The sequence below is a fragment of the Rousettus aegyptiacus genome, unplaced genomic scaffold (assembly GCF_014176215.1).
Source record: "Rousettus aegyptiacus isolate mRouAeg1 unplaced genomic scaffold, mRouAeg1.p scaffold_m13_p_4, whole genome shotgun sequence".
In the NCBI taxonomy this organism is placed as follows: Eukaryota; Metazoa; Chordata; class Mammalia; order Chiroptera; family Pteropodidae; genus Rousettus; species Rousettus aegyptiacus.
The window spans coordinates 102,064,746-102,082,100 of record NW_023416307.1 but is presented as its reverse complement, the minus strand read 5'-3'; the positions used below and the strand labels follow the sequence as shown (position 1 = coordinate 102,082,100).

The window sequence follows — 17,355 nt, the reverse complement described above, 5'->3', positions numbered from 1 at the left end:
AAAGTCTAACTGCATTTGTATTATCTTTATCGACCCAGTCCAGTAGATACCATTAATCATCTTTTGGATTTTCTTTTGAGGAATTACCAAATTGAAAGGCAGATTAGAAATTCAGAGGGTGTGGGTTCAAATCAAAGTTCCACCATGGTGACCATAAACAAAAAATCAACCAGATATTTAGTCAGCAAAAATGATTTATTTGGGGGAAAAGAAAGTGCTGCAGTTGGGTATGTGTAGCCATGGTGAGCCACGTGCAAGTCCAGGAGACAAAGAAGAATGAAGTTCTTTTTTTACAGGGGAAGAGGAAGTTAAGGGGAGGGGATGTTATAATCACAGAGTTCTTGGAGGGGCCCTTTGACTGATGTAGGGTGTGAGAGCTCCTCCTACAGGTCCTTCTGATTCCTGTCTTGGGTGATGTCTCTGTCATAAATTTTGACAACCCTATGTGGAACAGATATGTGACCTCGATTGCCATGCCTCAGTCTCCACATCTGCAGAATGAGGATCTCAACAGGTATAATTTATGGAGAAAATGATGTGAAATATATGAATATCTGGCACCTCGTAGATAATGGTAAAAGCAGTGTGCATAATGGTCATAATGGTGAAGTGAGAGCATGAGCTCTGCCATCGGACAGTCTGGGTTCACATCCCAGCTCCACATTTTACCAGTTGTGTGACTTGGACAAGTTACTCAACTTATCTGGGCTTTAGTTTCCTCACCTATAAAATGAGGATAATAATACTGCCTAGTTCATAGAGTTAATACAAGAATTAAGGGACTAGATATTTAGGAAGTTTCTAGAACTGAGCATTTCAGGTGCCAGGCACTATTCTAACTCCTTCACATACATTTTCTCTCTTGATTTTCACAACCTATGAGGTAGAGGTTATGTTACTCCCCATGCCTCAGACCTGGGAGATCATGGATACCGGAATCAGAAAGGGCTAAGAGGTTCCCAGACATGTATGTAAAAAAGCTGGTTTGTAGAATTTTGTGTAATTCTACCTTTCCCAACAGAGCTCCCTCCTTTTAATGCTCCATTCAACATCCAGGTCTTCTCAAAACCTTAGAGTTTTCGACAGTGAAGATCAGCCATACAATTTGCAAGGCTCAGTGAAAAAAGAAAATGCACAGCCCCTTGTTTAAAAAATCATGAAGAATTATTTGATGACAGAAGAGCATCAAACCAAGTATGGGGCCATCCTGAGCAGGGGTGGGTGCTGTGTGACTGCACAGCTCATGAAGTCAGCCCTGCCCACAGGTTTTTCTCTGGTAGGTTTCCATTGTCTTAATTGCTTCCTTTCTGCCTGCCCAGCCTCTGTGCCTGTGCCCAGAACTGAAAGAGCCTGTTCACAAAGGCACATAGGCCTCTGGGAGCAGCCAGTTATGAACAGGGCCTCCCACATGCTGTGGGGAACCACAGGCTCACTGCTCTGGGATGGCAGAGAAAGGCTGTATGTAAGCTTTGATTTGGGAAGTTTCCGTTGGGCAAAATGAGTAGTATTCCACAACTCTTACATTCACTTTGAAAGAGGACTCAGCGCAGGAGGTCTGTAAGCCACTGTGCTAAGCTCTGAGTTTTTAAAGAATACAAAATATATTTTAAAATTTATATTTTAATTGTTAATAAATAAAAACACACTGAAAAGCAAAGAAGACAAGGTGTAAACATTTCTATTCCCACCAATCTTAGACAACTGTTTATCATGACAACAATAATAATAGCTTAATTTTTTCTGCCCCTTCCATAAACCAGGCAGTGTGCAAAGCACTATAATACTGTATTGCACATTTGAAAGTTGCTAGGAGGGTAGATCTTAAATGTTCTCATCACAAGAAAAAAAACAGTAACTATGTATGGTGACATATGTTAATTAGACTTATTGTAGTGATCATTTCACAATATGTACAAATATCTAATCAGTATGTTGTACACATAAAACTAATAAGATGTTATACATCAATTATACCTCAATAATAACAAATAAAAAAGAACTGTAATATTCCTATTCTTAGCTTAGGAAACTGAGTCTTAGAGATGTTCAATAACTTAGGTAATATTGCTTGCCAGTGAGAAGTGGAATCTGGAACCAAACTCAGAGTTTCCTAACTTTAGAACCCACTTTATTATAGTCTTTATGGTGGAGAGGTCTCTATCTGTGCAGAAAAAAAATATTAGAACTTCTAATAATATTTATTTTTATCCATTCTTTTAAACATGTTACTCTATCTCATTCATTTAGAAGTGTTACCCTTCTGGGAATATTTCATGATATATACAATGTTGGTATAGTTCTACATGTATATAATTGAATAAATAAATAAATAGTATACATATACTGAGAATGAATGGGGGCTGTATGAACAAAAAAATTATAGAGACCACTGCATGCACTGTGGTGTAACTTGCAAACCAGTTTTTATACATGTCTCATGTGTTTGAATATATTGGTATACATGTTTTGTAATAAAAGGAATGGATAATATGTATACTTTTGTTTTTCTCCACTTCATATATTATAATATCTCTCCATATCAATAAACATTTACCTATAACAATATATTTAATGTAAGTACTGGCCTCCTTAAATAGTAATTTTGATAGGTGAGATATGAGGATTTAGAATAAGGATCTGATATCCATCTTACATTTCTATGCCCTCACCCTACCCCAACTCCAATGAATGGTGGAATATAATTAAGTATCTGGAAGGTAGAGAATCTTCTTAAAAAATACATCTCTCTACCCCAAAGCATTGAAAACAGGATCTCAAAGAAATATTTGCATACCTTGCTCATAGCGGTATTATTCTTAAAAATCGAAAAGTGGAAATAATCCAAATGTCTATCCCTGGATGGACTGACAAACGAAATGTGGTATACACGTACAATGGACTATTATTCAGCCTTAAAATATAGGATATTCTGACAGATGGTATATCAAGGATTAACCTTGAGGACATTATGCTAACTGAAATGAGCTAATCACAAAAATATAAGTCCTACATGATTTCACTTATACAAGGTACATAGAATAGGCAAATTAAGACAGACAGAAAGTAGAATGATGGTTGCCAGGGGATGGGGAGGAGGGGATATATATTATTGTTTAATGGGCACAGAGTTCTAGTTTTCTATAATGAAAAGTTTTGGAGAAAAATGGTAGCAATGGTTGTACAACTATATGAATTTACTTAATTCCACTGAACTATACATTTAAAAATGGGTAAGATGGTAAAAACAAAAAACAAACAAAAAACCCATCTCACTATAATAGATGGGACTCAGTGGAAAGTGGAAGCAAACTCCCAAGTACCGAGTCTCCATTCTGTACCAGGTATCCTGCAAGGTGCTTTATCGCATTCAATCCTTGTAACCAACCACTTAAAGAAAAGGGACCTTGGGTTCAGATGGCTTGAAACTGGCTCAAGGTCACTCACAAGCAGATGAGGAGGGCTTGTCTCAATGTCCTGTCTAAAGTCAGAGCCCCTGCCTTTCCCCAATGTCTTCAATAAAGGATGTAGAATGATTGTAGCTCAGTAATAAAAAGAATACCACAAATTTAGTTTGCCTCTATAATAGTCCTTGCTTGGTCCAGAGCCTCTCACACTGTAGGTATTTAGTCTTCAAGAATGAATGGGGTTGAGCAGTGAGAAAAGGGCAAAGTATTCCAAGGGCACCGATGAGCAAGTGCTCATTTCCTACCTTCTCACTCTGAAGCTATTTCCTCAAGTGACTAATATCAGACTTGTGGCCACTCCACTGATAACACCACTTACCATGGTGGAGTCCACCGCCTGCTATCTGTCCCTCATTGTTTTCTATCAAACACAACAAGGATCCACGTAGGCTCTTTTACACAAGTATAAGTTAAAATGGTAAACCTGCAGAAGTGGGGGAGATCTAGGGACTGCAGGTCTGGTCTGGTCACTCAGTTCATCAGCTGTAAAATCAAGGTTCAAATGAATCATTTGGGGAAGCCTAACATTCTATGTTTAAAAGATGAAAAAGTGTCCATTTTATGGGATGAATAATTTCAAACTCAGCACTTTTGAGACAAAGCAAGTTCAGAACTTGATGAATGTTTACCCTGCCTAAGAGTTAATGGAATTAAAATCGAGGGGAGTAATGAATCTGGCAGGGAGTACGAAAAGCAGACTTCTCCAAACTGCTTATCTTTTAATGATATTTTGTTACTGAGCTTTTAGCAAATAAATAAACCCACACATTACAAAGTAAAGTCCATAGAATACTGGTTTGTTAAGATGCTCACACATCTGGGATAAATAAGTATGGGAAACACTGCTTATTTGTCTTCTGGGAGATTCACCACGCACATGAGCAGATTGAAAATTGATTTAAAAAAAATGTGAACTTTCAAATTTTTAACTAGGTATTTCCCATACTTATTTGTTCACGGTTCTCTATTTGTTTTTATCTTGCTTGTTTTTTCACCATAACAACTCTTAACATTTGGCCAAGCCATTAGAAATTATAATATGGTAACATAGGTATAATGTCACATAAAATCTCTTAATTTCACTTGTAATGTGGGGATAATATTACACCAACTCCATAAAGTGAAGATGATTAATGAGTTAATGTTTATAAAACATGTTAAACAATCTAACACTTAGAAGTGTTTATAAATCGTTAAAAATAAATAAAATATGAATGTATTGAACTGATTTACAAAAGAACGTGTCTGTATCTTTAAGTCAAACTTTAAAATAGAGTCATTTCACAGAGAAAGAGAAAAGCCACTGCATCGACGACTTTTTCACAAAAGCGTTTTGCTGATTCATTAAAGTCCTGGCTTGAAATAAGACAGAAATGTTCAATTTCTGTCAAATTAGATTTCTTTATTCTGCCAGCACAGAAGGTAATCATTCTTACAAGTTTGTGTTGGAATATAAAAATGGAGACTCCTGGTTGGTAAAGAAAGACATGAGGTTTGGAGTCTTAATTCTGCCACTCTCTAGCAATGTGACCTAGACAGTAAGCTACTCACTTGCTCCAAAAGCTCAGGTCCCCTACGTGTAAAATGAGGACACTAATAGTGGTTATTGTCAGAGCTGGTGTGAAGATTAAATATATTAATAATAATAATAACAATGTCACGTAATATTTACTGAGACAAAAATAAAATAAAATAAAATAAAAAAGGGTTCCAGAGAGGTTAGTTACCCGGTTACACAAATGTTACAAATGGCTAGGCCTGCATTTGAACTCAAGGAGTTAAATACTCCTGTCTTTAGGACTGCCTCCCCACTGATGCGAGTAAGTACTCAACAAAGTACCTGGGAGCTGCTAGTGTTATTACTGTCACTGATTTGAAAAGCCCTATAAATGGAATGATATTTGAGAGCTTTAAGTGCTCCAGAAGTACAAAGGACTAGGGACAGAAGTTCTTTAAAGTCTTTGATTCCCTCTCTTCCTATTATTAACTACTCTCAGGCATCTAGAGAAGTTCCTTTCCCATGGGAAATAGCTGTATTTTGTAGCGCAGCTCTATGTTGTGAACTATTCCTTCCCATTTGAGGCCGAGTGACAATATACTCTCATTCTGACCCAGAACTGAATTGTAAATTGTATTAACTCACCTTTTCTTATAAGCAGAAGTGCCCTAATCACATAGTTACCTGGTAACTTTCAACTTTGAGGATGAAGTACAAAAATAAAAGAGAAAAGAAAGAGAAAGAAATAAAGAGAAAGGAAGGAAGGAAGGAAGGAAGGAAGGAAGGAAGGAAGGAAGGAAGGAAGGAAGGAAGGAAGGACTGAAAGAAAGACGGAAAAAAGATAAATGCTTTGCTTTTACAAACTCATTTGTGGCTGGCTCAGTGACAAAGCCTTGCCTCCTTGCCAAGTCAGCTTTCAAGAATTCTCTGTTTGTCTGTGTTGTGTTACTCAAGTAGCTTGTTATCTTTGTAGCTTAAGGGCTGACTTGGAAATTCAGACTGTCAGCTATTTAAAGAAAATGGAAGTCCCCACTCCACTATTTTAATTAACTTTCAGAGTCAGAGAGCGTGGTTTCTTACCGGTAATGATAATGTTAACTTAAAATACTCCTAAGGAAACATGGCAGGAAGGGGGAGGATAGTCCTTTTTAAAGGCATTCTAGGAAGAAGAGTTGAGTGAAGCCATGAAGAAAAAATAGTACAGGGTATGTGGAGAAAAGAAGTGAGGCATAACATAAACAGATCTTAAGGAGCATGAACAGTAGAGCATGGAAAAGAAAATGTATAATGTAGATTAAGTAAAGCCTTAAATATCAAGTTAGGGGGTTGGAGGGTGGGTGTCTGTGCGATGAGAAACCAAGAGATTCTGGAAGTCAACAGTGATGATCAAATTTATATTTTAGGAAGATAACTGGGGGTTATGAGCAGTTGGTAGTCTGCAATGGAATCAACAGATATGGGAAATCACTGGCTGTGTCACAAAGTCTCTTTCTGATTCAAGATTTTCATCTATTGATTTGTTAAGTGGCAATGATAAAAATTACGATGGCGATTGAATGAAATCGGGAACGGACCGTTTAAACGATGTCATAGAAAGCTCTCAAACAGACAATATCTACACACGTACATTTACAGTCAGATTGAGTAAAGAAAAATAAGGGCTGAGAAAGCCAGGGTTCTGATAAAAAGAAAAGAAGGGAGCTGTCTGACAGATGGAGGAAAAGAATGGGAGGGGAAAAGGTCAATCCTTAGAGATGATTCAAGAGAATGGTGATGTTATTCAAGGGGAGACAGAGGACAAAGAGTTCATCTAGGGGCTGGGATGCTGGTTGGTTCAGCTTTGGAACTATTACATTTGAGAAAGAGAGAGAGAGTCCTAAGAAGTGGGTGTACCAGGGCAGCCTTAAGAATTATCATTGTGTGCAATCATTGCTTTAATTGAAAAAGCCACATTGCCCTGATCTAGGCAGGTATTTGGGGATATTTTTTGGTCCATGTTTAAAGATCAGGGTAAACTCGATGAAGTTCTAAAAGCCGAGAGCTGCAGCCACCGACATGTAAAACAACAATAAAGTGGAATTCAGAATTGCCCCTGAAGTAGTCCTTGCCAGAAAGCCAAATTCCCTGGAAGGACGGAAGACCCCTGCTTATATAGCTCTAAATATCACCCACGGGGCCTAGACTGATGCTGACACATTTTAGGCATTTGGTAAATGTTACTGGATAAAGCTATGGATTCTGTATAATTCTAATTTAGTGCTATCAAGGATGAATAAATTTCATTTCAGCACTTTGTCTCCTTTAAGGAATTTCTCTTTGCTTGTTCCCACCTGAGGAACAACACCTAAGAAAATAATCACAGATAACCATAATTCCAACTACATAGAATTGTTCATAGCATTATTTACATTAGCACAAAAATTAGAAACAATTTATATTTGAAACAATAAGGGAGTGGTAAATCATGTTCATTAATTTGATGGAACATTAAAGTGGCGATTGCAGCAGCTGTTCTAAGCACTTTGCAAATATTAAATTTAATCCTCATAGCAATCCTATGGGAAGTATACTATTAATATAAGTCCCATTTGACAGATGAGGAAACTGAGGCTTGGAGAGTTTAAACAACTTGTTCAAGATTAGACAGGTAACAAGTTCAGACCTGGGATGTGAGTGAAGCTGTCTGGTTCTAGCGTCTTCACTCCAACCGCTATACAACATTTCATCACGGCATTTTAGTTTGCCTGATTTTCTTTAATTCATTTTATAACACAACTTTGGAAGAAAAATATATCCTCTCCATTCGAGGAAGGAGGAGATCAGATAGGGAGGGGGGTGGTGTATAATGAAGCAACCAAAATTCTGCTTCATAATAAACCCAATGACAAAAGTTCACATTTCCTATTCTTTTTGTCATACTTAGCAGTAATAACTAATTCTTGTAAAACAATTTATAATTTATAAAGTCTTTCCACATTAGCCATCTTTTCATAACCACCTTGTAAAGTTGCTATTTTCGTTAATCCCAATTTACAGATGAGGAAACCAAGGCCCAGAAAGGACAAGTGGCTCACCCAGGGTCATGTTGCTAGTTTCTAGATTCCTAGTCCCATGCTCCCTCTACAATTCGGCACGGTTTAGGCAATTTCAAAACAGTGTCCCCCATTTCTTTTGTCTAGTAATCACTCAGGAACCCACCAGGAACAAACAGAAGTTGAGGAAAAGAATTGGTTTGGGCTTGGTTAGACTAATTTACCAACCGTGAAGTCTTAGAGCTAAAAGGTCTGGACTATCAAAGGAATGTCCCTTCTAAGCCTTCTTTTGCCACAGGCAAGTGATCTTCCCCGAGGAAAGCTTGTGAAATCAACCTTTCTCTTCTATTCTTTCCCCTAACACATTATTATGGCTTCCTCAGACCCACCTTAGCCCCAAAAGTCTCTTCAGAGGTTGCCCAGAGCAGGGACAGGGTGATGATAATGATGAGTGCAATCATGACACTATAATAATTAATAACAGCTAAAGTATATTCAGAGCTTGCTACCTGCCAGGTACTGCCCTGTACAATGTTTACAAACATTTAATCTCATAACAGTCTTATGGGGGTAGGTGCTATTTTCCTGATGAGGAAATGAGGCCCAGAAGGTGTCCATCACTTACTTGACTGGAAGAAAGTGGGGGAGGAAAGGCTAGTAGTTCATAGACTGCAGAGTGTGAAGCCCTCATTTGTAAATCAACTTCGTACTCCCCCTACATGATAGCATTCCTGGCATATCTGATCTTCCTGGGAAATATGGCTCCTCCAGGAAAGACAACAGGGGGAACACGGAGTTCTTGATGTTAATGGTTTAGAAACTAATTTATCCTTTTATCTGCTGACATTTTCTTTTAATTAAAAAAAAGTAGTGTGAATTGATTTGTATGATTCTTTCAAAATATTTTCTAACCTAAAATAAATTTACAAAAAACAACATAACACAAAATGGAGCTAGCAGGAGAATATAGTGAGTTGATCACGGCGTGTTAGGTGGACTCCTCAGTCATTCGACCAAAACAAATGGGCAGACAAGGGGAGTGCTTGGAGGTTCTGAAGTGAAGTATTTCTGTGACTGGAAGTTTTCAAGCTTAGAAGGCATTACTTGGTTATCAGTCTGTTAAGGAGCACACTCTTCAAAGACTTGGCTGAGAATGAGTACTAGCTGATCTGTAAATAATCCACGGGTAAAGTTTACCAGGAGTAGAACATTAACATGGCAGAGGCAAGGCTTCCAGTGGGTCATTGGCCTGTGAGCTGTTTCTAATAGGAGAAACACCTTTAACTGTTTCTACTCCCCCAAGTACAACTATTGCATAAAAAGGACAGAATGGAGCAGATAGAGGGTGAATTCAAATATAAACACTCTCTGATGATGTGGCCAGTTAGGCAGTTAGAACGAGTAAGTGTCTCAGAGGCAACAATACAACTGTTAGGTCAAGTGTATGAAGGGTGAGGCCCCTTCAGGGCAGCTGCAAAAAGAAAGCCCCTATTAATCCCTTAACTAAGCAGCTGATGGATTTAATCTTTCTGTGTTTACCGTATAAGTCTTCAAACACAGGATTATTATAAGTTTAAAAATCAGCACAAGATACCAAGGCTTTTTGTAGATTTCTTCGTCAAGTTAACAGATGACAGAAAATTGGAACTTTGGAGAGCTTCTGATTACAATTCACTCACTCTGGACTGAAAAATTGTAAGAAAGCTTCATTCCCGGATTTATTCACAAAAAGAATAGGTCTCTATTTGAAAAGCAAAGCGATCTCAGTCTCTTGCCTTGGGATCTACTTTCTTTTGATTTAGCATCCATTGTTATTTAAAATAGCATAAAAAGTTTCAGCTAGGGTTATTTACATGGTATTATCAGTAAAAGAACTATTTTACCTGATGTAATCCCCTTTGGCTTCCTGAAAAAAAAAAAAACAAAGATAGATAATCAATTTCTCTTTGTAAATTAAGCTAAATGAATTTTACTCTTGATTATTTCCCCCTCTTAGAGTTCCTGAGTTTTGTTTTAAAAAACTACAGGAGGAATATTTTTCCAGTGACCATGGGGAAGAATGTGGCATTGATAAGAAAACACTAGCATCCATGAAATATTTCTTACTCTTAACAGAAGAGACAAAAATATCTTAAAAAGCACAGATGATTATTTCTCCTTTTATGTTTGAGCGGCACACTTTTTAGTCTGTATGCAAACCTTTTAAACATGATACAGGTAAAGCAACACATGCTATTTGTTTACTCTTTTTAAACCAGCATGGAGCGCACTTGGTTTTTCAGTTACTAGTGCCTTTAAGAGTTAAAAGGGCGCTTTAACTTAACCTCAAGAAAATGTATACAAACGTTACTTAATTTAAATAAAAATTACGGCGGTTGTAAAAACTGCTGCCTCCTAAATTCAAGTAACCAGAGCTCTTTTACAGGAATATAGTCTTAACTCTTTCCTTAGAACAGTCTAAATTTCCCTTTCCTTTGGGACATACTATATCACACTACAGCTCATGCAAACTCTGCTAAAACAGAAAACGGTGGCTCACATTTTTCATTGGCAAACAGCTGTCTTAAAAATCTATCAGCCACTGACTCATGCAAAAGTTTCAGAGTTGCAGGCAGTTCACAAAAATTAACAAACAAAAAGGAGCAGGTAAAAGGCAATTTGTCAGTTCTTACCTGTAAAATAAGCGCCGCTAACTTGAAAGTGGTTTCGCTGTCTACTTCGATTTGCCCCTGTTGGTGGAAAAAGAAAGCATCACTGAACACAGGCCACCCTAGGTTGTAGCAAATGGCTGTGGAATTGGGGAAGCTGTCACTGCTTGGCACCTCCAGTTTAGGATCAAATGCAGATCATACCATTGCAGAGGAAAGGGAGGGGGGCGTGGAGAGACCCATCCAGGGTTAAGAGGAAGCTACATTGTGTGTGTGTGTGTGTGTGTGTGTGTGTGTGTGTGTGTGTGTTTAATTAGCTATGGGAAATTTGTTTAGAGAGTACCGCTCTGGAAGGACCATGAATGACTCTGAGGCTAAAAATTCATACAGCTCTAAATGAATAATTTTTAATTTATAAGTTTATTTTTAAACTGCAGATTTTCTGAAATTTTTTTCTTTATGTCATAGCATGGTTATTTTGGTATACACGCAACACAAATATTAAGAATATAAATTCACTTTTCTGTCAATGATACATTATTTAATTAATATTTGTACCATTATAGATAAAATGTAAAGCCTTATAAAGCAGTTACAGCGAATGCGTCAAAGACTAAAATTCTGTTGCTTTATATTGGAATTTGATGAGCTCTAATTTATCATTTTTCCAGTTTTATTTTTTTTTCGTTCAAAATTACAAATTAAAATAGGAGTTCTGGCCCTTGGTTAATAGCAATGCTTTTTCAATAGCCTGGTTGGGATGCATAAGTGTATGTGGAGGGGAGACTGCTTCTATCAATAATACTTACACGTGCCTTCATTTATTTTGTTAAATATAGCGATATATGTAAATATCATTACTATGTTATGTAAGATGTTGCAATAATAAGTGGTTTAGAGGAACCTTGACTTAAAATATTTTTTTGGTGATATTCTAGCTTATAAGCATAAACATACACAAATAATTCCATGTAACCCACTCATTTCCTAAGTCCTGTATAATTAGTACCTGAAAGTGCACAGAGTTTAACAACATGGAACTCATGGGCCTGGAAATTGCCCTGCCCTCTTTCTTTCTCCTCTCTACCTGTTAAATCCAGACTGGAGACTTTTCCAGTTATACCAAGTGCATCAATGGTGAGTAATTAAGAAGTTCTCAAGTAAAGGCACACTGTGTAGGTTTACAGAAGCAGTTTAGCTCAGTGAGGATTTCTAAGAGGATTATGCTTTTCTCTCAGGTTTCCCAGTGATTTCACTGGGGTTCTCAAAAACAAAACAAAATTAAACTAAACAAAGCCATAAAATAAAATAAACTTAAATCCCAGGACATTACAATGTCGACAATGATAATAATCCATGTTTCTCTTATATGACAAAATAAAAACAAATTAATTTCATCCGCCAACACCTAAGTGTTCCTTCTGAAACTCGAGGCAGCAGATCTGCTTCCAAGTTTTTTCACTTCAAAAACTGACAGGCCCAGAGCCTTGGAATTCAAAGCTCGCCTATAATCTCCAGAAACCGATTATACAATCAAAGAGAAGCCAGGTTGATGGTAGGAATCAATTGCCCTCTGTCTTTGAGGCAAGAGACAGTAGTTTTCTAATCTGGTGAAAGATGGTGAAGTAGTTAACGCAACAGGTGAGGTGGGTGTTGATCAAGATTAAATTTTAGAAAGGTTAAATTCCTTAGTAACAAAGTAAAAGAAACTCATGCAGAGAGAGGAAGATAGGAGGGGAAATGCAAAAACATCTTTGAGTTTGAAATCAGACCTGATTCAAAGTTAAAGTCAAATTTATCTTAATTCTTAGAGAAGAGAAGAAATAGATTATTCTGGTGTTAAAATAAGTAAAAATGAATAAAATATATTGAAAATATTGCCGCCTCCTGACACCGCATGCCTCCCTTTGCCTCATTGGAACCTTAGGCGAGTCATTGAAACAATATTTTCAATTTAGTAAACAGAAGTTCAGCAGATAAAAAACCTCAAATAGATACTTTTAAGGATGCTGCCAAATAATTCTCTATCTTAGAAGGGTCATTAAATATTAAAAGCGCTGAAACGTGGAGCCGAAGCATGAGAAGTACCAGCTCTAGAAAAGTGAGGAGGCAAATATGCAGCTTGCCTGTGGACTTTTTCACTTACACAAAGGTCCCAACACAGTTCTGGTGGAGGGCCATAGTGGGGTAGAGGGATGGGGCCTATCAAAATCCAGGGAGAGAAGAGAATGCATAATTTGGCAAAGCCCCACATTCTTTTGTGCACCTCAGCCCCCACCTAAACTTCCAGTTAATCGCCATTCTGGAAATTCAAAGCAACATATTTTGAGTTCTAATACTGATGTCAAAGTTACTTGATCTGTGCATGAGGTTCACCAAACAATGGATCAACCACAAATAATACTATTTGCCTGATTCTCAGCAATTTCACATGCTGGAATTTAATTAAGACTTACACAGAACTCTAAAATTTCATGCCTGAAGTGTAAAAGTTCATTAGAAACTGCAGTCTGCCGTAGGACAGAACATTTCTTCTATGACCATGGCAACAGAGGTAACCTTATAGGAACTAGGCAAGCAAACACTTGAGAAACGGATCTCCTCAGAGAGGTAATAGGATCCTTCAGTGGGTTTACATGACTGTCAAGGATAAACAAAGAGAAGTAGAGAGTCAGTCAGATAATGAGGCTGAATGCATAGAGGTAACATGAAGCTGTATCAAGTCCTGGTGCTACACCCTCATAGCTAATTTAACCGGATTATGGATTCAATCACTAGGTCACTGAGTTTAGGCTCCACATTGGACATATTATTTTTGTCCTTGACTTGCTGGCTCACTTGATCAGGTCATCATGCTAATGAGGTAACTCTAGGTTTTTGCTTCTCAAGTAGAACAGTATAAAAGAAAGTATTAGAACTAAGAGTGAATTTAGTGAAAATATGAGTCTTATTAATTTACAGATGATGATACTGAGGATGACAACATAAAGTGTACTAATCAATCCTATAGCAGATGTTGACTCTGGACTCCCAGTCCAAGAGTCTTTTCATTCTATCATGCACTGGTTAACTTGCTATGACTCCAGTATAAACATCTCACCAGGAATCTTCCAAAGGCATGCTTTGGTAAAAACTGGAATCAGGTAAGACTGAAAAAATGACTCCAAATGCACGTCCATTGTTGATGGGGCAGCATGTTATCGTCACACACACACACACTCATAGTAGAATGGGAAAACTATTTCTGAAAACTCATTCTGCTTTTTCTGTATCAATGTAGTTCTCCATGGCAACTTACTCTACACTATAGCAATGGGCTTTAATAACTTAGTCACAAATACCCAGAATTTAGAACTACTTGAAAAAACTCTTGGGAGGCCTCAGTTTGTATCCAAGTCTATTACTATTAACCTATCTATTTTAGGATTAAACATACAAAAAATTAACCTGTAGAACACCAACAAAATAAACATAAAAGAAATGAAAGAGAAAATTACCACTTACAACATAGTACTAATTGATTGAGGCAACAGTCTTCAATGAATAAAACCATTGAGTGACCGTTAGATGAGAAACTGTACAGGACATTTATATAATCTCAAAAGATCTCTACATAGGAAAAAATAAAGTGGAAAATGGTAATTCTTCAATGGTGAAACCCAATAGATACTGTCCTAACCAAGGAATGAAAGAGCACCAAGAGTTGGACAGACTCATATGCCTTTTGATGGTATGCATTGAGGACACAGCCTCACCTATAAGCAGTGCTGGTAAATATAGATGTCTCACATATAGGAGAGGGGAAGAGAGCCCTGATTTGTAGCATTTGTTGAATTCTATGACTGATTTCAAGAACACGGTATTGGAAAGAGATGTGAGAATTGGCTCTCATAGCTGGTACTATCTGGCTCCAGCATACCACTGGGTCGTATTCCTGCCAAAAAATACATCACTAGATTGAATCGTGAAAAACCATGAGACAACCCCAAACTGAGGTGTATTCTATAAAACATCTGGCCCATACTCTTCAAAAATGTCTTTGTGATGAATGCCAAAAATGGCAAAAAAACTGTTCCCAAGCAAAGGAAACTAAAGAGTCATAATAACTAAATGGAATGTGTTATCTTGGATCAAGAGGAAAAGTTGTTATAAAGGGGTGTTATTGGTACATTTGGATTGTATATTAGGCAATAGTATAAATTCACTGTTAAATTTTTGAATGTCATGTTTGTTATATGGTACTTATATAAGAGATGTTCTTGATCCTAAGAAATATTTAGTGTAATATTTAGGAATAAATAGTGTAACTTACGAATGGTTCAGAAAAATAAATTACACATTTGGAGGAAAGGAGGGGGCAAGTGAGCACAAATGTGGCAAAATGTTAACTGGAGAATTTGATTTGATAGACACACTGGCATTGTGTGTGTGTGTGTGTGTGTGTGTGTGTGTGTGTGTGTGTGTGTTATTCTGGCAACTGTTCTGTGAGTTTATTTAAAAATAAAAAGTTTGTATAAAGAAATGACAAATTTTCCCAGAGTGCAGAATATCTCTTTGTCCTGACTGCTTAATACCCCTCTCTCTTTTGTGAGCAGAATATCCCATTCTTTTGGAGAACTGCTTCTTTCCCCACTGGCTTCACTTCCATAAGCAAGTGAAGGATGCTTGTCCAGAGACCTTCCCAGAAATTTTCTAAATTAAAACTAGAAAAGAAAACTCCCCCCACTCCCTGCCCCTTCAGGACAGAAGTGAGGAAGATGTGAACCAATGAGAATCAATGCATACAGATAAAGAAAGAGTTGCTTCTTGACATTGGGTGTCAATTGTATTCACTGCTGAGCTGGGCCAGTCTTCAGAGTCTGATTAAAATTCAAAAATTAGCACGACTGTTGCTTTTGATGTTGTTTAGATGCTCTCACTTTGGTTTATCGCTAAGCTTGCGAACAATGCAAAAATGAGTGAGTGGATACAGCTCCCTAGAGCTTTTCTAATTCCTCCCATGGACATATCTACATGGAGAAGGAATCTGCCAAGCCAGAGAAGGCCAGAGCTATGAGCTGGCTAGTTTCTGGACAACCAGATGTGGAGGAGTCATGCCAACACTTAATATCTACCTCTCGTCTAACAAGGCAATTCTTGCTAGGCCATAGAAACATACGTCCCTGTGCTAGTTCCTTCTTTTTTAAGGGTTATCATGACCCTAGAAGGCCAGGCAATAACTGCTACATCCTCAGATCCCTCCACTCCATGTGTAAAAAGAACCAATACTTTCTCCTTTGTCCAAGCTAGTTGTGAGAGGTAATGTTTATGGAGGATGGATCCAATGATATACTGCTTGTTTGTTGCTCTACATCAGAGTTTTGTAACCTTGGCACAATTTACATTTTGAATAAGGTAATTCTTTATTATGGGGGTGCATCTTAGGGTTTTAAGCAGCAACCTAAGTCCTTTCTTCACTCACTAGATTCCGGTAGCAGCCTTCCCTGAGTTGTGACAACCAAAAATGTCTCCAGGCATTTCCAAAAGTCTCCTTGGGGCAAAATCGACCCAGCTGAGAACCTGTGCTTTATGACTCTCTGTTTTATTCTTGGATTAAGCTAGAATCATCAGAAATCTACAGAATTGAACTATAAGGTTTATCCCAGGTAAAACTGCGTTTTTGGAACTGCGTTCTGACATTACTCCACTGGCTGATGCTGAGAAATAATACAAGAAACAACCTTTAGAAACCCATTATTTTAATAACACTATGTGTGTTGCTGAGGACATAGTTCATTACATCGTACAATGTCCCTTTACGAGGACTTTGGGTGGAGTTTCTGATTCTTAGGACCAGTAGCGACTATGTTCCTTTAAGCAGCTGCTTTGCTTGGAACTTACTGACCACTGTGAGTTATGCCAGTGGTCATAACTCCCTCTCTGCTTTGGATCGTAAGAGAACTTGAATTTCAAATTTGTGGGTTTAATGCTTTATACTAACCAAGATAAATGTTTTATACTAATCTTGACCTTGACAGCATCTATTATTTCTACCTTTATTTTCTCACCTACAAATAACTCTGATTTCATCACTTACAATATTTTAGTGTGTTTTTCTTCTTTACTGAGGTATATATGATAAAATGCAGAAATCTTATTGTGTATATACTTGTGTATATATATGTGTATATATTTATGTAACCATTACCCAGGTGATTATAAAACATTCTAATTTTTTCATCTGAGAGAAATGTATGTATTTTTATAAACCACATCAAATCAATAAAAATATTTTTGCTAATAAGAAAAGTATAAAATAATACTACAAAATTGTTTCAATTTGTAATTCTTGGATTACTAACCAATTTGAGTATTTTTCTTACAATTATGTATTATTTGCTATTGCCCATGTGTGAAATAACCCTTTGTTCATTTGTCTGTTTGAGAACTTAGGTTTAATTTGAGCTACCAGTATTAACACTTTATCTTGTCTATTTGATACAAATTTTGTCCTTCAATCTTTCCTCCTTTGATGAGTTTGCCTTCTCCTGGCCTATGAAGTCAGGTTGGACTGGGGCCTATCCCACTGGAAGAATCTGTAGGGACTCAAGAAAGTTATTTTTTCTGAAACTCAATTCCACATCTGAAAAATGGGGAGTGATAATGTTGAATTTGCTGAGTTGTTATGGTATTAAATGAAGTACAAATATAAAGCATTTATCATAAAATCTAGC

General features: G+C 37.3%; 1 protein-coding gene across 5 annotated transcripts in view; it reads right to left on the bottom strand.

The window, feature by feature from the left end:
* The window catches only part of FRMD4B (FERM domain containing 4B), a 301,185-nt gene that overhangs the window by 50,459 nt on the left and 233,371 nt on the right, over positions 1 to 17,355 (bottom strand). For all 5 annotated transcript variants that reach the window (XM_036219480.1, XM_016119212.2, XM_016119211.2 and 2 more), the window contains 2 exons: positions 10,667 to 10,723; positions 9,878 to 9,900 (listed from right to left, as the gene is read on the bottom strand). In XM_036219480.1, coding sequence (XP_036075373.1) covers positions 9,878 to 9,900; positions 10,667 to 10,723 — 80 coding nt within the window. The remainder of the gene's footprint in view (positions 1 to 9,877; positions 9,901 to 10,666; positions 10,724 to 17,355) is intronic.